Source organism: Cervus elaphus, chromosome 13 (assembly GCF_910594005.1).
Source record: "Cervus elaphus chromosome 13, mCerEla1.1, whole genome shotgun sequence".
NCBI classification, from domain to species: Eukaryota; Metazoa; Chordata; class Mammalia; order Artiodactyla; family Cervidae; genus Cervus; species Cervus elaphus.
In genome coordinates, this window is record NC_057827.1 from 37,524,653 (window position 1) to 37,548,302 (window position 23,650).

At 53.5% G+C, this 23,650-nt stretch overlaps 1 protein-coding gene and 1 long non-coding RNA gene across 5 annotated transcripts in view; one reads left to right on the top strand and one right to left on the bottom strand.

The window, feature by feature from the left end:
* Positions 1-2,510: 2,510 nt before the first annotated feature.
* Positions 2,511-23,650, top strand: part of STRA6 (signaling receptor and transporter of retinol STRA6) — a 42,928-nt gene continuing 21,788 nt past the window's right edge. The window contains exons 1-2 of one of the 4 annotated variants that reach the window (XM_043921835.1): positions 2,511-2,642; positions 22,979-23,111. In XM_043921835.1, coding sequence (XP_043777770.1) covers positions 22,996-23,111 — 116 coding nt within the window. In that variant the 5' untranslated portion in view covers positions 2,511-2,642; positions 22,979-22,995. Of the gene's footprint in view, positions 2,643-16,364; positions 16,498-19,658; positions 19,790-22,632; positions 22,697-22,978; positions 23,112-23,650 lie in introns of those variants that run through there. The other 3 variants (XM_043921836.1, XM_043921834.1, XM_043921833.1) reach the window with 3 other exon arrangements.
* LOC122706576 lies at positions 16,354-21,169 on the bottom strand. Its single transcript, XR_006344414.1, has 3 exons — positions 20,754-21,169; positions 19,971-20,063; positions 16,354-16,416 (listed from the first exon to the last, which is right to left on the bottom strand). It is a non-coding gene; the product is annotated as an uncharacterized LOC122706576 (long non-coding RNA).

Genomic DNA, 23,650 nt, shown 5'->3' on the forward strand with positions numbered 1-23,650 from the left:
TCACAAGATCCCAATGCCCTCCCCTTGGGAGACCAGTTAGGCATGAAGGAGCTACCCTCTTTCCTAGATGCAGAAACTGAGGCCATTTCAGACCTATCTGCTTTGCTTAGACATCTCAACTCGTGACTAAGACAGTATTTATTAAACCCTGCCTGCAGGGCAGAGCTAACCATATACTAGGTCATTTAATTTCCCCAGCAATAGAGGGCATAGGAATGGCCCTACCCCATTTTACAGATGTGAAAATGGAGGCTGAGGGAAGTTATACAACCTGCACAGGGTCACCCAGCTACTACATAAATGCCAGAGACTGACCTGAACCCAGATCCAATTGACCCCACTATGCCTGCCTCTCACTGCGAGGTGGCTGGACTCCAAACCTCTCCTATACCCTACTCTTCTGAGCTTCAGGCACCGACTCCAGAGGCATATACAGAGACATGGAAATCAGCCGTGGGAGAGAAGAGACCAGCTTGGGCAAGGACCTAAATATGGGATACCCCCCCAAATAACATATTTTTAGGTCTTACTCAGGGACTTTTGAGGCCCTTCAGAGACCCCCATGGGCAGAAAATCTTTCAGTGCCATCCAGGAGCATGAGGGGACAGAAGGCAGCTGGCAGGGTCATCATGGTACAAATAGCCAAGAGCCTTTCTATTCATGAGGAGGGACTGGCCATGTCCCTCACCCCTGCCCTCCCTGGGGCCGGCCTGGGCCAGCCGCTCCTCTCCTACCAGCCTGGCCTCTCCACCTGGGTGACTGGTGATGGGTCTACACCCTTCCCTGCATGGGTGACAGCACATGGGGAACGCCTTGACAGCGTCTTTGTTCCCCAGAAATAAAAGAAAATCGAGCTACAAAGGGAAACCTCGGGTAGCTTTTAACGGAGCTCGGCTGCCTGGGGCAGAGTGTGTTTAAGCTGGAGGCAGTTGTCACAGGAGCAGAAGGGGGAGCTGCCCACATTCCCCTCCCGCCCCCCTCGGCCCCCTGACCAACTTTACACAAGGAAAAGATTCTTCCAAATAGCGGCAAAGGAGAAAATCAATACGAATTGAGAGAGAGATGTAAAGCAGCCACGTGTGTCTGTGTATGAGTGTGTGTGTGTGTGTACGTCTATGAGTGTGTGCATGTGTGAGTGTGCACACATGTGCACACGTGTGTGTGTGTGTTAGGCACAGCAGAAGTATGTTGCCTGGACCCAGGCTGACCTACTCAGGGGCCCAGGCCAGGGGAGCGGGGACTGAGAGTCACTCCGCGGCACGTGCCCGTGAAGGGATGCTGGTGGCTGGGGCTGGGGGAGGGGCAGCAGCAGAGTCTCTCACTCCAGTTAAGAGAGAGATTAATATATTCAATCCGCTCAGGGTAATTGAGGGAACAATTGGAGTGTTTTTCTAAAGCCCATAAAACTGCCTCATTTGCAAGGAGGGGCTGGCCTGCTCTCAGCCTCTGTCACTTGACGGAGCACAGGCAGGGAGAGGGGAGGGTGACATGGGGCCCCCAATACCGAGGAACTGGGGCATTAGCTGGGGAGGGGCTGGCAGCCCTGATCTAACCTGGTCTCACCCTTCCCATCTTGTTAGTAGCAGTCCGAGCCTCGGTCTCCCCACCTGTGAAATGGGCTATGGGCCCTCCCCTTCCACCACTAGACTGGGTACGGTTGGGCAGCGGACCCTGACCCTAAAGGTCTGGCACTGAGGTGTGGGGGTGGGAACAAAGAGGTAGCCCGCTGCCCCGCCGGGCCAGCTCCCCGCCCCACCCCAGATGCGCCGGGCAGGAATGTTAATGAAATCCACCAAGTGAGCGCTCCCCTACTAGAACCAGTCCTGTCTCCAGGGCAATAGTCTATGCAATAGCGAGCAATAAAAGGCAAAATAAATTGAAAAGCGGAGCAGAAAGGGGAAGAGAGCGAAGGCCTGGAGTGCGCTGGCCCGAAGGCAGAAGGATGCCTGGGGCTGGAAGTGTTGGGGCTGGAGAGCCAGCCGGAACTGCGATCCGAGAGGAAGGAGAGAATCCGAGAGGGGGTGGGGGAGGGGAGGAAGGAGGGAACAAAGGGAGACAGACGCCCAGACGGACGGCCGGCGGCAGGGATGCGGGTAGAGCCGCTGACTGCTCGTTCCCCTCCACTTCTTTTTAATGAAAGCCCCCCAGCCTGTTGGTGCCAAAGCTACAACCAGAATCCGCAGGCTTAGAGCCAGGTGCTCAGTATTTGGTGATTGCTTTATTAGCTTTTACTCTGCTCTTTTTTTTCCCCTCCAGGGCAAAAGAAAAAAAATGTTTTAAATGGAAAGAATTAAAAAAAAAAAAAAAGACCCTTGAAAGCATCATTTAAAAGGCTTCTCGGGAACAGAATCATTTCCTTGAAACAAAACTGCGATTGTTTGCAAGAGGTAAATGTGAGGGGAGGGAGCCCACCTCCCCAGCCTCCCGCTCCCATTCTCACTCCCACCCCTGCGTGGGAGGAAGCTCCAGGGCCTAGCGTGCAGGAGCCCCCAGGATGGCTCACAGAGCCGCAGCAAGGAATTTTCAAGTTCATGTTTCCAGAAATTTCATCACTGGGAATTTCCAGGCCACAGTTTCCCTCTTAAATAGCTCCGCCTGGCTCGCAGGAGTTTGTCCTTACACCTTCAGGATCTCTTAAAGAGGTGAGTGAGGTGGGAGGAGGGGCTGCGGCCGGCGCCTCCAGGGCCCTGTAGCTCCCGGCCCAAAGCTGCGGTGGCCTCCTCCCCACCCCCCACCCCGTCCCCACCACCCCATTCCCCCCACCCCTTATTTCCCAAGAGGCCTCATATGCCCTTTAAGGAGTTGAGCAGGAGCCCCACACAGGGGCTCAGCAGCCAGATTTGGCCTGCACCTTGCTCCTCCGTCTGTCCTTCCCTGGTGGCTCAGACGGTAAAGAATCTGCCTGCAATGCAGGAGATCCAGGTTCGATCCCTGGGTTGGGAAGATCCCCTGGAGAAGGGAATGGCTGCCCACTCCAGTATTCTTGCCTGGAGAATTCTCTGGACAGAGGAGCCTGGCAGACTACAGTCCATGGAGTTGCAAAGAGTGAGACACCGACTGAGCGACTTAACACTTGCTGCTTCCCTCATCCTTGGGTACCTTACCCTGTCCTGCACTGGACAGGCCACCCTCATTCTGCCCAGATCAACCCTTGCCCTGGGGAGAAAGGGCCTTGGGAGTGCTGGGGTGGTGCAGCCTCATGGTCTCAAACCAGCCAAGAGGTGAAGGAGGCAGGGACAGGATGAGTCTGGCGGAGCTCTGCCTGGAAAGGAAACCGCCGGAGCACCCCTTGCATCTGGCAGGAAGCCTGGAGCTGGTTCCCTCCTGTGCGCGGTAATCTTCCCTCTGCAGCCAATGCCCCCAATTTGTGGGTCAGGCCCCGAGGGTCTGGGGTCTGCTCTGGGGTCTGTGGCCTGGCCGTACACACTGGAAATACTCAGGGGAGTAAGCCCTCCCTACCACCAACCCCTACTCCCCCTACCCCCCCTACCCCCAGCCCCCTCCCAGCTCCCCCAGACACAGAGGAGGTAACTTGAGACCTGAAGAGAAGATGTTAGTTTAGGGGAATTGATTGTCCCAGCAGAGTCTCCAGTATTTCTGGAAACCTGTGACTAGCCAGCATGGCCATTTAGGGCTATGTAACCTGTGGACCATGGCTGAGAAGCAGAGTGATTCAAAGTCAGTCACTGCAGCTTCACACTGAGCCCTGCCTCCTACCCCTTACTCTTTCTTGATCATGGTATTCCTAATCCCCTGCCCTCTGCCCCAACTCTCAAAACATGACTATCATCAGTTCTGGCTTAAAAAAAAACCTGACACACAAGTTGGAGAACAACTTGTGAGTTTACAATAAAGTTCACGATTGAATGACTGAAATAACTGATGCAGACAGGATGGAGGCTAGTTTGGAAGGAACAAAATTAATGCACGGAAGGCTTCCTGTCAGGAGGTGGCCTTGGGTCTATCCATGAGCATCTGGAGCCTAGAAATCCATTCCTGGCCTTGAACTGAATATTGCTGACATTGGGCTGAATTTGAGAATGCAATTCCTTCCTCTCCTCTCCTTCCCCGCTGCTCACTGTCTTCTCTTCTCGCCACCCTCAACCCCTCTAGATTGCTTTCTCCTCCTCTTCATCTGAGAATCAAAGAGAACTGGGTTAAGTCCTTCCTTCCTGGGCTTCATTTTCCCTATCTGCAATGAGGGGAGAGAGGGTGGTTTCCCTCCCTGTGGTTCTAGGCCAGATCCACTTCCCTGAGGAGTTGCCCAGAGATCCAGAGGACCACCTGCAAGCCCACCCCTCCCTGAGTGCCTGGTCATGCTCTGTCCCACCAGTTGTGTCTCTGAGCCTCCAAAGATGCCAGAAAGGTACCCCCGTTCCTCATGCTGAACTGCTGGGTGAGTTTGCCTGAGCTGAGACAGCCCTTCTATCCTCTGGAGGACGCCTCTCCGTGGTCTCTTCCCCCCACTGGCTTCCTGGCCCTGTTGCCAGGGTTGTGATGGCTGACCCCTCCCCTAGGAGGGAAGTGATTTTCCTCTCCCTTGAAAGCCATTTTCTTGTCTTGGTAGAAGCAGACATCTGACACTTTAAGAGGGAGAATGGCAGGGAGATGATGACATTAAATAACAGAAATTAGAGCTGCAGCGGCTGGCTCAGCCATCTCCCAGCCCCCCTTCCCTGCAGGAGTCCCACCCTCCCTCAGAGGCATTCAGAGGAGCAGCCTGCACAAAAACTGTCCACGTGGCCCCTGGAACAGGTGGTCAGGGCACACAGGGACCTAGACAGCCCAGGACTGCTTCTCCCTGAGCTAGAACACGTAGGAATCCAGGCCTTATCTATTTTATTCACAAACTCACCACAGTACCCTCAGCACCCAGCTCAGAGCTAGGCATACAGTAGGTGATCAACAGTATTTGCTGATTGACTGATTAACGACCAAACAGAGGCCAGAGTAGTCCAGGTCACAAACTGAGACCTGGGCAAGAAAAGTTGGTCCCTGGTCCCTGGTCCATTCTTCCAGTTGTCCCGGCACATTCTGCCAGATTACTCTGTCTAACCCACAGATCAGATTGTCTTTCTTCTGCACAAACCCCTCTGGTGGCTCCCCATTGCCTCCTGACCTAAATATCCATCTAGCTCTTTTGTCACTGTTCCTTCCACTTTCTCCCATCCATCGATCGGCCATCTCCCAGCCCAGCTGAGCGCACCACCTGGGCTCCATTTCAGACCAATGCATCATGGGACGGAGGCACTGCAGGAGAGTCACGTACCTTTGGTTGTAAACTTTTGGTTTCACCCTCAGCTCATTTCTTCTGCCAGCCAAACCCTTTCCTTCTCAGTCAGCTTATTCTGTTCACTCCTTCTTAGAATATTCTCCTCAAAGCCCACAATTACCATTCCTAAATCTTACTCACCTAGCATGGAATCTGAGAGAGTCAGTACTTAACAAATGTTTGATGGATGAATGAATGGATCAATGAGGGAATGAATGAATGAAAGTCAAAGTGGCTCAATTGTGTTCAACTCTTTGTGACCTCCATGTACTGTACAGTCCCTGGAATTCTCCAGGCCAGGATACTGGAGTGGGTAGCCTTTCCCTTCTCCAGGGTATCTTCCCAACCCAGGGATTGAACCCAGGTCCCCAGCATTGCAGGCGGATACTTTACCAACTGAGCCACAAGGGAAGCCCAAGAATACTGGAGTGGGTAGCCTCCTTCTCCAGTGGATATTCCCAACCCAGGAATCGAACGAGGGTCTCCTGCACTGCAGGCAGATTCTTTACCAACTGAGCTATCAGGGAAGCCTGAATGAATGAAGGATTCACCTAAAATGACATCTCTTTTGAAAAGCCTTTCCTAGGCTTCAAATTCAGACCTGCACACTCCCTCATCAGAGCTCTCCTCCCAGCACATAATTTCTGGGCCCATAGGATCCCCACATTGTGCCAGGCTGTCTTCAAGCCAGGTGGCACCTTGAACCCAGGGTTTTTTTTTTTTTTTTGAACCCAGGGTTTGATCCAGCTTTGGATCCCATGCACTACTGTGCACTAAGGTCCCCAGGAAATATGGCTGGCATTAGATGGAATCAGGCATCCTTGGGGGATGAGCCTCAGTTTCTCCACCTGTGAAATGGGCTGCTTACTCTACTAGCTTCTACCTATACTGGCTGCGAGGCCCACCAGATACACTGTCTGGTTGCAGAACACTACCTCATTGGGGAATGAATCCTCCTTAGCTTGGACAAGAGCTAGATCCTCTCACCTGGGCCTGAGGCTGCCAGGGTCCCAGTTCAGGGCTAAGTCCCTCCTGGTTGTGGTGGAAGCTAGATGGGGTTGAGGGAGGGAAAAGAAAGACTTCTGTCTCCTGGTCACTCCAGGCCTCCGTTGAAACCCGGTGAGAACATGTGAAAGTGAGTTTGAGGACTGAAGTGTCTCTGGGGACACTCACCCACTGGGCAGAGAAACCCCACCCAGTGATGTCCTTGATCTGTGTGGCCTTTGTTTGCTCCTTTGTCTCCCACTTCAAACTGGAACTCCCCGTTCCACTCTCAGACTGCCTGTTCTTCAGAACCCAATGAGGCAACCTTGGGAAGTTCTGCCTTTCTGCTCAGTGAAGCACTGTGGGGCAGCCAGGCTCATCAGAGACACAGGGTTTTCTAACTAGGGGAGCAGTGATGCTAGAACCTGATGGGCACCCAGGGAATACCTCCCTGCAGCCTGGGCAGCTGGGGCTCTGGGTGTGGTGACACTGGTTCCAGTGGGCTGGCCCAGGATGGCAGTTTGTGGTAGGAGGCTGAGGGGCAGGGTGCACGTGGAAGGCCAGGTCCCCTCAGTGGTGGGCCGTGGGGTCTGCACTGGCTTGGAGCAGAGCCAGATCGCGGCAGTAGTGGTAGAAGTCCTTGTGTTCCTGTCCCGTGCAGAGCGATTCATCGGGGTTGGTCTGGGCACGGGTAGATGGGGAAGGTGGCCACGTCCACCCACTGGGCCACCCTTCCCGAGGCCCTGGCCAGGCTCAGCGCCTCCACATGCAGTTATATGTCATGCTGTCCATCATTCTTGCAGAAACCTGGGTAGGGAAAGTGAGTCCCAGAGATGGACTCTGGAATCTCTCTCTCTGCCTCCCTCAGGGGATGAGGATGACAGGCAGGGCCCCTGGGAAACCCGGGTGGCTTGGCCTTCGAATTGAAGCCAGGCTTGGCTAGGAGTTTCTTGAGGATGACCCTTTGTCAGGCACCCCCATGGCCTCTTCACTTTACTCATGTGGGGAGCTGAGGGCTCCTAGCCTGTGAGATGATCCTGGGTCCTGCCACCCAGGGAGGAGTTCAACTGGACCCTGATCTCTGATCATGTGAAAGCCTGGGACTTAGTTTCCCCATTCCCTCACTGCCCCCTCCTCCAGGAAGCCTCTTTGGATGGCCTCACAAGCCAGGCAGGGATTTTCTCCTCTTTCCAGATCACTTAACTATTTTTTATTTGAAATTTTTGCCTTTCTACCTGATTGCTGGAATCTTCCAGAAGGTGGGGCCCAGGTCATCATCTCTCTGTCTACCCTGCATGCCCACAGTCCAGTGGCTACTCAGCGTGATGCCCAGCAGGACTGGCCCCAGACCTACTGTGTGCTCAGCTCTCACAGTTTCACAAAGCCATTCCTCACCTGTCCTTTCATTCCCTCCTCATCTGACCCTGACCAGCATCAGCGTCCCCATGTCACCCTGAAGGAGGTGGGGGCTCACAGAGGGTCAGCTTTGCCCTCAGTCACACTGGCAGAACTGTGGGTTCAGTCTAGAGCTCTGGCCCTGCCCCTCCTGTTTCCCCTGAGGCTCCCTGGAGTCCCTGACAGGGGCTGGGCAGGATTTGCAGGGTCTCTGTCTCTTCCCAGCTACCACCTTTACTTCATACCTTTAGGAAAAGTACAGACTAATTTGTTCCTGGTGAGGGTGAGGCTCTGTCCAGGGTCTTTCTGCTCAGTGACATCAGTGACAGCAGAGTTGGTGGGGAGGGGTCCCCATCAATCACCTGCAGCTGCACCCCAGCCCCAGAGCAGCCTGCAGGGGGTTCTCAGTTGAGAGCTGCAGGGCATACCTGCCCTCCTCATTAAACCCCACACTCAAGACCTCGAACTCCAGGTCCAGTGTCTTTTCCTCAGTCTTCAGCCTCTGACTCAGCAGGGATGTAGGGACCTGGGGTTCAGGCCCCCTGAAGGCCTTGCCTGTGTTGGGGACTGACCCCTGGGCTCAACATAGCCCCCTTCCACCCACAGTCCCTACCTGGGCCCAGTCTAAAAACCTACATGCTGGGTGCTCAGGGCCACACCCCACCTTTCTCTGTTTGTGGAGAACCCAGGTAACAAGTTAGGAAGCTGGGCCTATCCCCAGGAATAGATTCCCAGGTAGATTCCTCCCATTTAGCTTTTGTTCATTCAACAAATATTTATTGAGCATGTCTTATGTGCCAGGCACTATTTTAAGCATCAGGAGTGTAGCAGTGAGCCAAAGATTCTTGCCCTCCTGAAGCTTATCTTCTAGTGGGGGAGGGAGGTGGGGCAGATAGAAGTGAACACTAAATGTAGAAAATAAGTAAACTGTGATGTCTGCTAGATGATGATAAGTTCTATGGAAAAATTCGAGCAGGGTCAGGGTTAAGGAGTACTTATCCCTGTGTGGGGAGCATGTGGGTATGGGGTAATCAGGACTTCCCATTTCCAGGAAAGCCTGTTTCCACATGCCTATTCATTCCCTGGAGATCTTGAGTTAGGGAACTGTCTGTTCCCTGGGAACATACCCTTAACACCTGTTTCTAGAACCAGTTTGTTAACCTTCTGAATCAAAACATAGAATATGGGGCACAGTTTCTCTTTACAGAGAGCCCAGAGCTTGCCACAATTCTTGACCAAAGAATTGTCAAGCTGGAACCCATCCTTCCTCACCCTGGGTCTTGCTGATACTCAGTGGGAGAAGGGGGATTCTGAACACTCCTCAGTAAGAACCATCTCTACCATCACCACCAATACAACCATCATCAACATCACTATCATCATTCTCATCCTTAGCCAATATCATCACCATCATTTCTGATACTCTTCATCGAGCAACTACTGGGTACCAGACACTATATGGCTCTTCATTGAGCAGCTACAGGTACCAGACATTATATGGCTCTGTGAGATAGATATAATTATCCTCATCTTACAGATGAAGAATCTGAGGCTGAGAGAATCTCAGATAATGTGGCTAGTAAGAAGCAGAGTTGAGATCTGAACCTAGAGATTCTAAATCTATCTACATTTCCCCCTGCTAAACATATCCTGGGACTGGCTCATGGATTTTAATCATACTATTCAGGACTTCTGTACCTTAAAACTCTAGAAGTAAAGTTCTGAGACTAAAGAGTGGATTTATGGACAGCATAGATTTCATCCAAAAGCACTATTTGAAGTCATCTTGACTGAAAGACATCACTCTCAAAAAATAAGAGAACCAGTCTACGGGTGGGCTTTCCTGGTGGCTCAGACTGTAAAGAATCTGCCTGCAACACAGGAGACCTGGGTTTGATCCCTGGTTGGGAAGATCCCCTGGAGAAGTGAATGGCAGCCCACTCCAGTATTCTTGCCTGAAGAATTCCATGGACAGAGAAGCCTAGTGGACTGCAGTACATGGGGGTCACAAAGAGTCAGACATGACTAACACACACACTCTAAAGATGGTTTGGCCAGTCCAGCTAAGGGCCCTCGGGTATGTGGTAGGCTTCCTCTGCAATGATTAAAATTCAGTTTCTTCAGCTCCTCCAAGGAGAAACTGAGACAGAGAGGGTTCATAAGACCAGAGTTGTAGTCACCTGACTTGTAGGTGATCTTGGGCAGATTCCTTTCCCCCTCTGGGTATCAGTGGACCAATCTGTATAATGGGTAGGAGTCAGATGGACAAATCTTCCCGGATGAACTCTGGTGTTCTAAAACTCTGTAAGTCATATTGGGAAAGGCCACAGTCTGGCCATTTTGGCTGGCAGAGGTTATCTAGAAACCTTTAACTCCACAACTGGGCCTGGCCAACCAGGCTGGGTCCAGAAGCCATGGTATGCCTTTTCTAGGTCTGAAGTCTTAGAAGTTCAGTGATGCTCTTCTCTTGCATGTTTGAAGTGACCCTCAGAGCCGTTATAAGATGTGAACCAGTCCCTTCTGCCCTCGGACAAACTTCTGTACACTGCACCCAGACCCTTGCTCCTGCAGGCCAGCCCCTTGCCTCTGCACACCACTGTCCTTTGGTTTATCCTGAGTCCCTTCCTCAACGCTTCCCTCTTTCCCTGTCCTTTCTTCTTTCCTTCCCTCCAACTTTCCACAGAGGATCTGGGATGACTATGTCAGTGATAGTGTGGTTTGAGGGCCCTCTGCATCTGAAACCCCACTCCTCCCATTGCTAGCCTCCTCTCCCCTCCTTAGTCTCTGGGTAAAACTCATGTTTTGGTGTGTATGTGTGGCTGGTTTTTGTTTTTGTTTTCAACTTGTGATAAAATATATGTAATATAAGGGCTTTCCTGGTGGCTCAGACAGTAAAGAATCTGTCTGCAATTTAGGAGACCTGGGTTGATCCCTGGGTTGGGAATATTCCCTGCAGGAGGGCATGGCAACCCTCTGCAGTATTCTTGCCTGGGGAATCCCATGGACAGAGGAGCCTGGTTGGCTACAGTCCATAGGGTTGCAAAGAGTCGGACATGACTGAAGTGACTTAGCACACACGCACGCACACATACATAAGATAAAACCAACCATCTTGACCATTTTTAAGTGTGCAAGTTCAGTAGTGTTAAGGATATTTACATTGTTGTGCAACCAAGCTCCAGAGCTTTTTTCATCTTGTAAAACTGAAACTCTACACCATTACACAACATCTTTCCACTTCCCTTCCCCTAGCCTCTGGCAAGCACCAGGCTACTTTCTGTCTCTATGAATGAAATTACTCTAGGCACCTCAGGTAAGTGGAATCACATGGTACTTGTTCTTTGGTGGCTGACTTATTTCATTCAGCGTAGTGTCCTGGGGAGGGCTCACTCTTACCCCAGGCCAAGCCTGCCCTGTCTCCCCTTCTTGTCTTTGCTGGGGCTGTTTTCTCTGCCCAAACTGCACAGGCTCCCCTGATGTCACCCTACTCACCCTCCAGTCTGGCTAATAACCTCCTCCTCTGGAATCAGGTTGTTGACTCCACCTGATTGCCACACACTGCATATGCCTCTCCTGTCTCAAATGATGTCTTGCCCATGCTCAACCGAAGGTTTTTCAGGAATCATGTCTGTGTGCCCAGGACAGGGCTGGGCAAAGGATAGGTGACTGGGGGAACTTAAAGCCTTATAGAAAGAAAGGAAGGAAAGTAGGAAGGGAGAGTGGGAGGGGGAAAGGGAGGGAGGGAGGAAAGAAGGAAGAATTGAAGGACAGACCCAATGCAGCTTTTGCTTGTGCATGCAAGCACGTGTGCGTGCTCAGTCGCGTGTGGCTCTTTACGACCCCATGACTGTAGCCTGCCAGGCTTCTCTGTCCATGGAATTTGCCAGGCAAGAATACTGGATTGGCTTGCCATTTCCCATTCCAGGGGATCTTCCCAACCCAGGGATCGAATCCTTGTCTCCTACTCTGGCAAGGGGATTCTTTACCACTGAGCCACCTGGGAAGCCCGCGGGTGCATGAAAGAATAGGAAATAGTTCTTTTGGCCATTTCATCTGGAACCCATCTGTGATAATGAAGACCGTTTTGGGCTTTTCACCCGCACTTGGACTCGGAGATGCATCCTGGTGTCTCAGGGGACAGGCCGGTGCCAGGAGCGAGGGCAGCAATGGTAGGGCAGTAGGCCTGTTCCTAATTCTCAGGCTTCTCTGAGCCTAGCCTGTATTCCACCAAAAAAGTCTGGACACCTCATGAATTTTAGCAGGTCAGGACAGGATAGTACCCCCATTTTACAGATGGAAAAACTGAGCCCAGGATAGTAGAGCAGGACCAGATCTTGACTCCCTTCCTAGTATTTTCTCTATTCCCAGCTGCCTCCCCGATTCAGCATTCAGCCTCCTGTGGTTTTTCAAAAGGTTTAAACTCTAGGAAAAAGCCTGATTCCCACAGAAGGAGCCAAGAAGGGGCAGGGGGTGTGGGGTGAGGAGAGGAGGCAACGGGGCTGACTTCCAGGCTGCTTTCCACAGTCCCAGCGTGCAAGGCCTCAATGGGGCCCTCAAGTGTTCTTTCTTCTCCAGAAGAGTGGCCATTCAGAGGCTGCTGGCTTTGTCTGGAAGAGCCGCGGCCTGTGATTAGCCCACTCCAGAGAGCCCCCTTCCTGCTTCCCACAATAGCCCCCCTGCTGACAGCCCCCATGGCTCCTGTAGGCCTGCAGACTCCTACCTCCCAAGACCCACCTCCAGCTCCCCCCTTCCTCACCCCTCACCTCCGCAGTCTGAGCTGAGTCCTCCTGGTAGGGACCAGGAGGAGTTCACTGGATCCTCCTGAGGCCTGGGGGCTGGGACTATTATCCCCTTCTATAGAAGGGAAAACGGAGACACAGAGAGACCAGGCGGATGAGTGAAGGGGTAGATTCAGACCTCAGACTTCCTGATTCCCAGGCCAGTGGGATCGTGTGATCATCACTGCTTCACACTGGAATTTCAGTCCCCAGCCCTTCTCCAGTTAGCCTCTCCTCCCCAACAGGGAAACCATCTGAGCCCCACACCCTACTCCCTTCAAATCCAGGGGTTCATGAGGTGATAGAATCACAGACCCAGACCAACAAAGTGAAACACTGCAGCCTATTTCTCTCCATTTCACAGATGGGAAAACTGAGGCCCAGGGCTGGAAAGGGCCTTATTTGTGGTCACTCAGCTAGTGAGTGATAAAGGCAAAATTAGAAGCCTGGTTTCTTCCCTCCATTGATTGTGGTGGTCAGGATTGGGGTATGGCTACCTTGAAACTCTCCTCTCTTGAGTGGTGACTGAACCAGTCCCCACGCCTCCGACCCCATCAGTTTACATACCCTTCCCCTGGTGACTTTTTGCTCCAGGCTCCAGCCTGGAACACTGGAGGGTCTTAGGTCATTCCTGAAGCCCTCTGGCTCTGGCCTTCAGCCAAGCCTGAGCTGGAGTCATACCCATGGTCCCTGGGCTCACCCCAACAGCCCCCTCTGCCAGCCTTGCAGAAGGGCTAAAGTTCTGGGGTCGCAGGAGGGAGCAGTTCCTGGCCTCTCCACTGGCATCCGCAGTGCTGAGCTTTGCTTTCTGTGTGCCCAGCTGCCCAGCTGCCCCACTGGCTTCAAGGACTCAAGCCCCTGAGAGGGCGTCCAGCCTGCCTGGGGGCCAACGGCAGGCAGAGCAGGTAGAGGGGGAGAGAGGAGGCAGGAGCTGGCAGGGGCGGCCCCGAGTCGGCACACAGTGTGACCGAAGGAAGGGTACTGCCCGAAATGTTGAGAGGAGAGGTGTGCTTCACAGTCAGGCTCAGAGAGAGGGAGATGGAAAGAGAAGAATACAGGAGAGAGAGACAATAACTGGGATGAAAAGAGGTGCTAATGGACGGGGACAGACAAGAAGACAGAAGGACAGAGAGAGAGAGAGAAACCAAACCCGAGATACTGACAGACAGCCCCACTGGTGGGCAAAGGTTCTGCTATGTTCTCACCAGAGTCAGAGTACGAGAGGTATGTCCCAGGCCAGTCACGTAAGCAACTGTGGGGGCCTTCACTCAACCCTAAGACTGGGCCCCAGAGGGGATCTCCTAGTCACAGAACAGAGCAGCATTCAAGCTCTGGGGGAGGTTTCTGGGGAAAGAACCATGAGCTCTGTGTATATGTGTGGGTGGGATGGGGGTGGGGGATCTCTGGCAAAGCTTCTGCTAGCTCAGTCGCTGCCCCTGACACATCATGTGTCCTCTCTGGTCCTCAGTTTCCTCTGGATGTGGGTTCAGGCAGGGGTCTCTGAGGTCTCCTCCAGCCCTTGGATGTGGTCTTAACTCAGACTCTGTTTTTGCCGTTGACTTATTGCTCTTTCCTACTTAACTCATGACCTTTACCTTATAGTCCAAGACGGCTGCTTGCGGGCCAGCCATCACAAGCACATTTCAACCAATTGGAAGAAGGAAGGGCTAAAGAAACCACCCCTCTTTAAAAGAACACCTCTTTGGAAGTCACACTCAACATTTCTTTTTCCATCTTATTGGCTAATACTTACAACACAGGGTTGCGTCTAACTTCAAGGAATACTGTGAAATGTACAGTACTAGGTTGGGCACAGAATCCATTTCACACAGTTCAGTGATGGTGTCACAGCTCCTCACAGCAGCTTCAACACAGCCTTACAATGTTTTCCTTTGTTTACTAAAGACAGATAATAGTTTTTGTTAGTGAAAATCGCCCTTCATTTCCCTAAACTCATCCTTCCCCTGAGTGTGATCACTATGGACAGTTTGCTATGTGTTTGTCCATTTCATTTTTTATGTATTTACAGACACACAAACAACACACACACAAAATGTGTACCTAGTTTAAAGGAACATATGTATATATCGTTCTGCAACTTGCCTTTTTGGTTATTACATGGCATTCTGTCTTGGAGGTTCTACCTTGTTTTTTCACAAGGAGGTACCTATTCTTTGTGACAGTGGAACAGTACCTTACCATACAGACTTATCAAAGTTTATTGATGGATATTGGGCTTGTTGACAAATTTTTACATTACTAACAGTCTTAGGCATCTTCTCTGCATATATTTACAAGTGGTCCTTGAGAACAGATTCCTAGAAATGAGCAAAAGTTGAATTCTCTCCTAGTGTTGGGGGTTTAACCCTTTCTGTGAAAATCCTTCTTCTCCACGGGGAAGAGAACAGTCAGGTCAGAGACCCCTTCCCTCCTGGCTTGGACGGCTCACTCCCCCTCCTGCCCTCCTTCCCTCCTTCCCTCCTTCCATTTGGCGGGCACAGCTCTGGCACCATCCTCATCTCCGTGCCCGCTGTTCTGGGTTTTGTTTTTTTTTTTTGGCTGTGCTGGGTCTTCGTTGCTGTGCGTGGCCTTTCTCTCGTTGCGGCGAGTGGGGGCTACTCTCTTGCTGCAGAGCCCAGGCTCAGTACGTGGGCTTCAGTAGTTGTGGTGACAGGCTTAATTGCTTCATGGCATGTGGGATTTTCCCTCACCCGGGATCAAACTCGCATGCCCTGCATTGGCAGGTGGATTCTTAAACACGACCCCCAGGGAAGTCCTGTTCTGGGGTCTGTGCCATCACCAGAAGCCAGTCTCACATCCTAATTGTTGCCTAGGCTGCCCCATCCTTTCATTGACTGGATCCCCTTCCCAGGTTGAGGAGGCAGAAGACACCTCCCATGGTATCCTTCTCTTGGGAATTGAGGGCCCTGCTTCTGGTCCCCACCTTCATTCCTTCCCTCCCTGACTACCATAGCACCATATGTTTGCACCTTCTGAGCCCTGTTTTCCTTCCCTATCTGGTTCACACCCTTCCAGGTCACCCCTGCTGGGGGAGGGGGAGGGGAGAGGATGGGAAAATCTGATCAAAACACCTCCCCTTCCCAACTCAGGGACAGGGATGGGGTGACTGTCCCTGCAGCCTTGGGGGTTGTGCTTGAGGTGAGTAGCAGCCCCCAGAACCCCAGCCTTCTTCTAGAATAGAGAGAAGGCTCTTCAAGAGATGCTTTAGGCTCTCCCCCTGGAATGGATCCTACCTGAAATTTGAGCCCCAAGGCCCCATGAAAGTGTGACAGATTCCCCTTTTCCCAGGGTCAGGGCCCTCAGCCCAGCTGGGCAGCAGCAGGACGCTGATCGGGTTATTAAAAGATTAGCTGGTGGTTCCCCTCCGGCCTGGTGCAATTCATCAGGCAATGGCCCCCCAGGAGTGATGGATGGTGACAAACGGAGGTAGGTAGGGGGTTCCTGAACCCTCCCAGCGCCACAGCTGGGGAAACTCAGCCATCAAAGAAAGCCCCGTGCAGACTTCTCCACCGAGGTGACTGAGGGCCAAGGAGATCAAGTTTCGGGCAAATGGTTTGGGGGTTGGAGAGTCTCCGCCAAAAACAAGCCGCCCTGTGTGTTGTGTGGGGCCCCAGCCAGGCTGTGGGCCTGAGCTGGAGAGATGGGGGTGGGGTGGGCTTCTCTGATCCCCGGAATCACAGGCAGGAGGCCTGGGGGATGGGGGAGGCCTGGGGGGTGGGAGGAGGGGCAGGGCCAGAACTGGTAGGAAGGAGGGAACTGCCTTTCCTGGAGAGAGGGAGGAGATCAAACACCTTTTAAAGCAGGTGCTGGGGACTCTGCTCGGGGCCAAGTGCTGAGACAGCAGTACAGCCCGTCATCCCTCCGGGATCCCAGCCAGATCTGGGGCTGGTGCTCAGAGGAGGAGGAGGAGGTCCCAGGTGGTGGGGAGCAGAGTGCCGGGAGGCACAGGACTCCCCAGGGTGATCACTAAGGAGAAGGAAGAGATACTGAAGGCAGAGGTCAGGAGAACGCTGTGGCAGTGGGGCTGGAGCCAAGCCTGCGGGCCAGGTAGGATTGCGACAGGTTGGGGAGCCAGGAAAAGGTATCGGGGGGGGCAGAGTACAAGTGAAGGCCTGGGGCGGGAAGATGGCAGGGATGGTAAGGTCAAGCAATTCTGGGGGATGAGGTTGGAGGCCTGGAGATGGCTGGACTTGGGGTACTTTGGGGAGCTAGTGCAAGCTGCAAAAGGCAGGGGGACATCAGAACAGTTGTGTCTGCATACAGTCTTCATTGGCTTCCCAGATAGTTCAGTGGATAAAGAATCTGCCTGTAATGCAGGAGACACCAGAGACGCAGGTTTGATCCTTGGGTTGGGATCCCTGGAGGAGGGCATGGCAACCTACTCTAGTATTCATGCCTGGAGAATCTCGTGGATGGAGAAGCCTGGGGGCTATAGTCCATAGGATCACAAAGAGTCGGACACAACTAAAGCGACTGAGCACATAGGGTTTGCAAGTGGGCAAGAGATTGATGGAGAGCCCTGTCCTGTAGTCAGCAGGGAACGAGGAAGGAGAACTTGGGATCTGCCCAGTAGTCGGTGTCCTGAGTGAGGAAGGAGCGTAGCACAAAGCCCATATTTCAAGACCAGACCGCGGTGGTACCATCCTAGGGAGGATGTGCTAGGAAGGGAGAATCCAGGCCTCTAAAGCTGGGGGAATCTTCATGGCCTTTTGACCAGTCCTCCTCTGAAGGCAGGGAGCCCTCTGCAGCATCTTGATGTTACTAGCCGATTCTTGATTGCCTCCTCTTGTGGTGGGCTCACTACTCTGTGAGATTAAGAAACCTACCTTTGTCTTGAGCTGAAATCTGCCTCCCTGCCTTCCCTCCTCTGAACCAGTTCTAGCCTAGCACTCTGGGAGGGGAAGAACAACTGCTTGCCTGCAAGAACTGGCTGCCTGCCTTCCCACCAGTGTCCACACTCAGGCCAGAGGACTCTGGCTCCAACCCCTCATGCTGTGGTGATGCTATTGGTGAGGGGGCAGGAGAATTCCAAGAAAGGCATTTCAGATGATGCTACTGATGCTCCCATGTGGCAAGGGAGGTAGGAGTCGAGAGCTATCCACGCTTTCCCATCATGAGCTGAGCAGCCGGTAACCCTGCCTTCCAACCACTGAATGGGGTCAGGCTAGGTCTGGAGCCAGGATTAGGCACTTGCGTGTGCCGGGGGCAGTTCAGTATGTGTGTGTGTGTGAGTGAGGGCACTGTGTAGATGGGGACAGACCCAGAGCTCATAGATCCACATGGGGTTGAACCCGCCTTGGCTGCTTATCCACACGGTCATAGGGGGCTGGGCTGCACAGGCAGGGACATGGGCCGTCCCCCTACCCCTGGACTGAAGCACTCCTTGGCCATTGTCTGCTGTGCTGCTGGAGACTGGGGTGTTGCTGAGGCTCTGGGGTGTTACTGAGGTTTGGGTGCTGCAGAAATTTTGGGGGTGCAGTTGGACTTCCAAGGCAAAAGCTGGGATGGGAGTGTGGTGAGCAGTGAGGGGTCTCTGGGCCTTTAGAACCTACCCACCATGGTTTTGACCATCTTGCCCCACCCATGCCTGATTTGCCAGAGTTTGAGGGTCCTCTGAAAGTGGCTGGGGTTCTCGGGTGTTTTAGATGTTCTGGCGTGTTACTGACGTTCTGGGGGCTCATAGAGGGTTGACACTGGGTTCTGGGAGTTCTTGTGGTGTTACTAAAGTTCTGGGGATATTGCTGAGATGCTGAGTGGGGGGCTCTGGAGGAACTGCAGGTCCTTGGGGGTGTGTCTGAGGTTCTTCCTCATGCCTTCCACCCCACTGTCAGTTCCTTTTAAGCTTAGCACTTTGCCTTTTAAGGATTTTGATAACCATGGGCTGCTGAAGGCACACACGTGGGCCTCTGTTCCTGGACGCAAAAATTCCTCAGATTTAATCAACTTGAACAAAAACACGGAGAGGAAGGAAGCCCTGTCCTGAGATCTGCATGGGCCAACTCCAGCGCAAGGGGCAGGGCCGGGCAGTTCAGTGCCAAGCCCAGATGGCAGATGATTTTTGTCTGCTCAAGCCCAGAAGCTTTTGGTGACCCCCTCTCAGCATGAACACCCCCAGATCTGTATTCAGTTGGGAGCCCTATTGGCCTGGGCTGTTCCTTGGGTATTGGCATTGGCCTCATCTGAGTGTGCCAGGCATCTCCGAACACTGCTCTGCACTGTCCTTGCCTCTCAAATTCCCCTTCTCAATTCTCCTATGACACAACTCATCTTTGCTGCCATCGCTGACCCTGTCTGATCTCAAGGCCTCACTCCAGGCACCCTCCTCCAGGAAGCCTCCAAGACTGCTCAAGTGTTAGTCACTCAGTCACATCCAACTCTTTGTGACCCCATGGACTGCAGCCTGCTAGGCTTCATCCATGGGATTCTCCAGGCAAGAATACTGGAGTGGGTTGCCATTTCCCCCTCCAAGGCATCTTCCTGACCCAGGGCTGAACCCAGGTCTCCTGCATTGCAGGCTGATACTTTACTGTCTGAGCCTCTGGGCTTCTGGGCCTCGCTCCAGGCCCCCTCCTCCAGGAAGCCTCCAAGGCTGCTCAGACCATCTCTTTATTCTTCCTCCCCTCTTCTCCCTTCTCCAGGATTTCACTGTCTGTCTTCCAACTACCTCCACTCAACATCCCTCCCTCTCCTGAGGGCAGGTGCCGGTCTCCGACTCTTCTGGATAGAGTTCCCCTATACAGCCAACCCCAGAGGGCCTGCCCTCTCCTCTGCCTCCAGGCCTTTGGGAGAATTCAGCAGCATGTCATTGCCACCTTTCTCTTCTCACCAGCTCGCAATCTGACTGGGTGGCATCCTTCCTAACACCTCAGTGATAACCTTCCATTTCACAGATGTGAGTTCTCCTACCTTTAAGCTGGGGTGGTGCTTTGGGCTCAAGAAGTGGGGTCCCCTTCCCAGCCTGAGCTCCGCAACCACCCGGTAGCCATGGATCTTCAACCCAGCCTGCTTCCCTGCCCCCACCAGCGTGGAAGCCACTCCACTCGGGGGCCAAGAGGGTGGGTGGGTGGAAGAAAATGGGGTACCCTGGGCAATTGCAGCCGCTCTCTGTGGCTTTGACCTTCTTACTACAACCAGTGCTTGGTGTGCTGGCTCCACATTCCTGGGCCATGAAGTCATTGAGGGCAGGGAGCGGGGGCCTTGGAGAGAGGAGAGAGCCCACAATCAAAGAATCTCCTGGCTGGATAACCTGCCCCATCCTGGGAGAGAGGCAGGGTTGAGACTCAGAGAAGCCAAGGGAATCACTCACGGTCACACAGCCCATCCCAGGGCTCAAATCCAGGTAGGTTGCCTGCCCAACCAGGGCACTTCTCCCTGCCATGTAGAAACCCAGCTCTTTTCTTCTGGACCTGCTTCCTACCATTTTCAGCCTGGCCCTGAATAGGGGAACTGGGCAGAAGGCTGCCCCCTCTCTCCACTGTGCCCGGACCTGGGGAGAGAGGCAAAGCTCATCATTTCCTTACCTCTGCTTAGGGCCTTCCTGAAAGTAGTCTCCGCATTCTCTGCATGGGCACCGGGCTAGCCCTGGGAGAAGGCACGGTCTCCACTTGAGGTCTCTTTGGAAACAGAGCAGGCTTTGGGTCAGGGAAGGGCGCTATGGGGAAGGGGCTAAGCCTGGACCTTGTAGCTTGGGCCCCTCCCTGCTGTTCTGGCTACAGCCCCTGAGGCTGATGGAGGCCCCTCCAGGCAGCGTGAATGCCTTTCCTCAGTGCCCATCTGGGTGCCCACCTTTGTTCAGGTGTCTGCTCAAACATCACCTTCTCACCTGGGCCTGTCCTCAGCATCCTGCCGAAAATAGCCTGCTTCTGTCTGTCTGTCTCTCCTCTCTTTTCTCACTTTATTTTCCCTTTCAGCATACCTGACACATGTTCTCTCTCCCTGCCCCCACTACACATGAGGGTCCCTGGGGTGCAGGACTTTCTCTGTCTTGCTCACTGCTCTATTCTCAGCATGGAGAACCTTGCCTGGCACGTAATTGGCCTGCAGTTAGAGCTGTTGAATGAAGGAGGGGATGAACAAACCAGACTGGGAAGGCAGATTCAGGCTCCCTGTAGGGTAGGAGGCAGTTTCTGATGGGCATTTATCCAGCTCCGAACTTCTCTACCTGGTAGAGCAAGTGAGCTCCCCAGCACAGACTGGAATCCAGTTGTTGGAGGAATCAGGAGGGGGATTTAACATCAGAGAGTTAGTTGTTCCCTAAAAGATCCGCTGGAGGAGGGCATGGCAACCCAGTCTGGTATTCTTACCTGGAGAATCCCGCAGACAGTGGGCAGACAGTGGGAGAATCCCATAGACAGTCCATAGGGTCGCAAAGAGTCGGACACTACTGAAGCAACCTAGCAGGCATGCATGCAAGCTTCGGGTCTAAGACTCCTGAACAGTGAAGGGAAGGTGGGCTCGGTGCTGGAGCACAGCGCTCTGGAAAGCTGCCTGGGGAAACAGCAGCCTGCTCGAGACAGGCCCGTGGAGGAGTCACGGTCACCAGAACAGGCAGCGAGCCAAACCCAGTTTAGATAGTCTGTGTGGCCCCAGTGTACTGTGCATCAGGGGAAGGAGGGCAGAGGAGCAGAGACCCAGCTCAGTCCTTAGGAGATCGTAGCGGGGCCTGGGAGGCAGGATTCACCCCCAAATGCCTGGAATCAGATGGGCAGTGTGGGCTCCTGCGTTGCATCAAAGTTCAGGTTCAGCTCTGAGTCAGCAAGATTCTGACGTCTCTGTGGGGGAGGGGAGGGGTGGCCAGAGCCCTCTTCCTGGAAGAGGGGCCATCGGGAAGGAGAGGGAGGAGCCAAGGCCAACAGAGCAAAATCATGTCCTAATTCTGGAAGGCTTGGTGGGCCTGGCTACAGAATTTGGAAGGAGAGCTTTTAGGATCTCAAGCTCTGACCCTTCTGAGCATCACTGTTCCCTCTATCAGGAACACGCTTCCCTCCAGCCCACCCAACCCATCCTTTCAGATTAAATTCAGTTTCTTGTGTACGTCAGGGCAATCTATGTTCTCTTTGTAACTTTCAGATTCGAGCTTATTTACCACCTCCTCCTAAACTTCTGTGTCCTCCTAAACTGTAGATTCTCCTGTCACAGGGCCCCAAACAGTTCTGGCACTTCATAGGTGTTCAGTGAATGTGTGTTAAAACAATAAGTAGATAAATGTCCTTTTCTGTGCTTGTTGAATGAATGCCTTAGCTGGGTAAGGCAGTGGGGGCCCAGGCACCTGTGGGGTATTGAAAGGACAGGGACCCTCAAAAATTCAGGGAGCGGGTCTGATTCCCACCCAGGAGTAGGGTCCTGAGAACCCCTCTCTGCCTCGTCTGTATCTTGCTGTACTCCCACCACGGTTGGGAACCAGGAAGGGGAGAGGAACCCCCACTCCTGCCTTCCTTACCCACATCCCACACTCCGGGAGGAACAGGAGGCAGGCAGGGCTCTTGCCTACCCGTGGGTCTGCTTTGAGTTTAAAGGACTAATTTCTGCCTTGTGGGGGTGAGTTATCTCCTTGTGAAATCAAGTTGGAGAAACAAAAAGGTTTTACCCGCGAGGGACACATGTTCCTCCAGGAGAAGGAACAGACGGGCTCCCTCCCCTGCCTCCACCCCTGGCCCAGCCCCAGCAGTCTCCCTGGGTTGCCGGAATGCCTGACTTATAAGCAGGGGCCCAGTAGATGTGTTGGGCAAAGGTGTGAGCGATTTGGGGCAGGCGCGGAAGGCAGGTATGTGGGTGCAGTCAGGTGCCGGCCTCCAGATCATGCTCCTCCCAGGTTCGGGCCGCTGGTGGAGCCGGGCCTCCACTTCTGGGAGGGGGGCTTGCGAGGACCCCGGGTATGTTCCCATCACTGGCGCCCACAGGGGCCAGTGAGGGGCAGGCTGCGGCTGGGGGATGGTCTCCAGGGAACCTGAACAAAGAGGAGGGGATTGGGCTGGACCCCTGAGAGCGGGAGGGGACAGGAGCCCAGCTGGGAGAGTCCAGCCGGGTGTGCTGAGCCCGCCCGCTGCCCGCCCACCCTTTCATCTCCGCAGCTTCTTCCTCCCTGGTCCTTCCTTGAGTGTGTGTCTGTGGGTCCATCTGGGTGGTTGGGAGGAGGGGAAGGAAGGGGGGAGGTCTCTGTGGGCAGCTTGGATTGGATAAAACTTCCTTGAAAATGGTGCTTTAAGGCAAAGCCTACCCGTGGCCAGTCACACAGAGAGACAGACAGGTGCTCTAGCAAGAGCCCAGGGATCCCGAGGGATAATAGCCTCCTACAGGACCTCACGAGACTGGGCGGGAAGGGACAGGAGGGGACCGGAGAAGCCCTTCCCTCCTCCTGCGGCCCTCACTCCCAAACGGGCTTTTCCCAGAGAGCTAAAAGCAAGAAAGTAACCTTTAGGATTAAAAAGAAACGTTTCTTTGTTTGGGTTTTCTTTCTTTCTTCTTTTTTTCCTCCCCCCAAGCCTCTTTTCACATCTGTAGTGGCTTTTTCCCTCTTGTTCTGGGTCAGAGGAGAAGGGTCGGAGGATGTCCACCCAGGCAGCAGGGAACCAGACCTCCTCCGGGGCCACTGACGACGAGGATTCCTATGACAGCTGGTACATCGACGAGCCCCAGGGTGGCCAGGAGCTCCAGCCCGAGGGGTGAGTTGGACTCTCTCTGGCTCTTCTTGGCCAGCATGAGGGGTGTGGCAGAGGTTACTGATATTGGGGGGCAGGTGGGGAAGACCCTGAGCAAGGGTTGCTAAGAGGGACTCTGTCGCTCGTTTGCTATGTGGACCCTCGGCAAGTCACAGCCTCTCTGGGTTTCAATTCCTCCCCTGTTCTGTGAGAACAGCCCTCACACTGGTGTTAAGATACTTGAGGTGGGGGACCTCGGCCAGGCTAGGCACCTAACTATCACCTGTGTGGCGTGTTTATTTTTTGACTGTTTTTGTGGGGGGATGGTGATGCCATACTACATGGCTTGTGGGATATTAGTTCCCTGGCCAGGGATTGAATCCGGGCTCTGGCAATGAAAGCGCTGAGTCCTAACCACTGGACCACCAGGGAACTCCCTGTGGTGTGTTTCAAAAACAGACTCCGGGGGCCCCTCTTGCAAACTCAGATCCACCTGGGCTGGGTGACTCTGGCCTGTAGCCAAGACGGAGAGTGCTGGGTGAGTGGCTGAGGGAAGTCGGGCC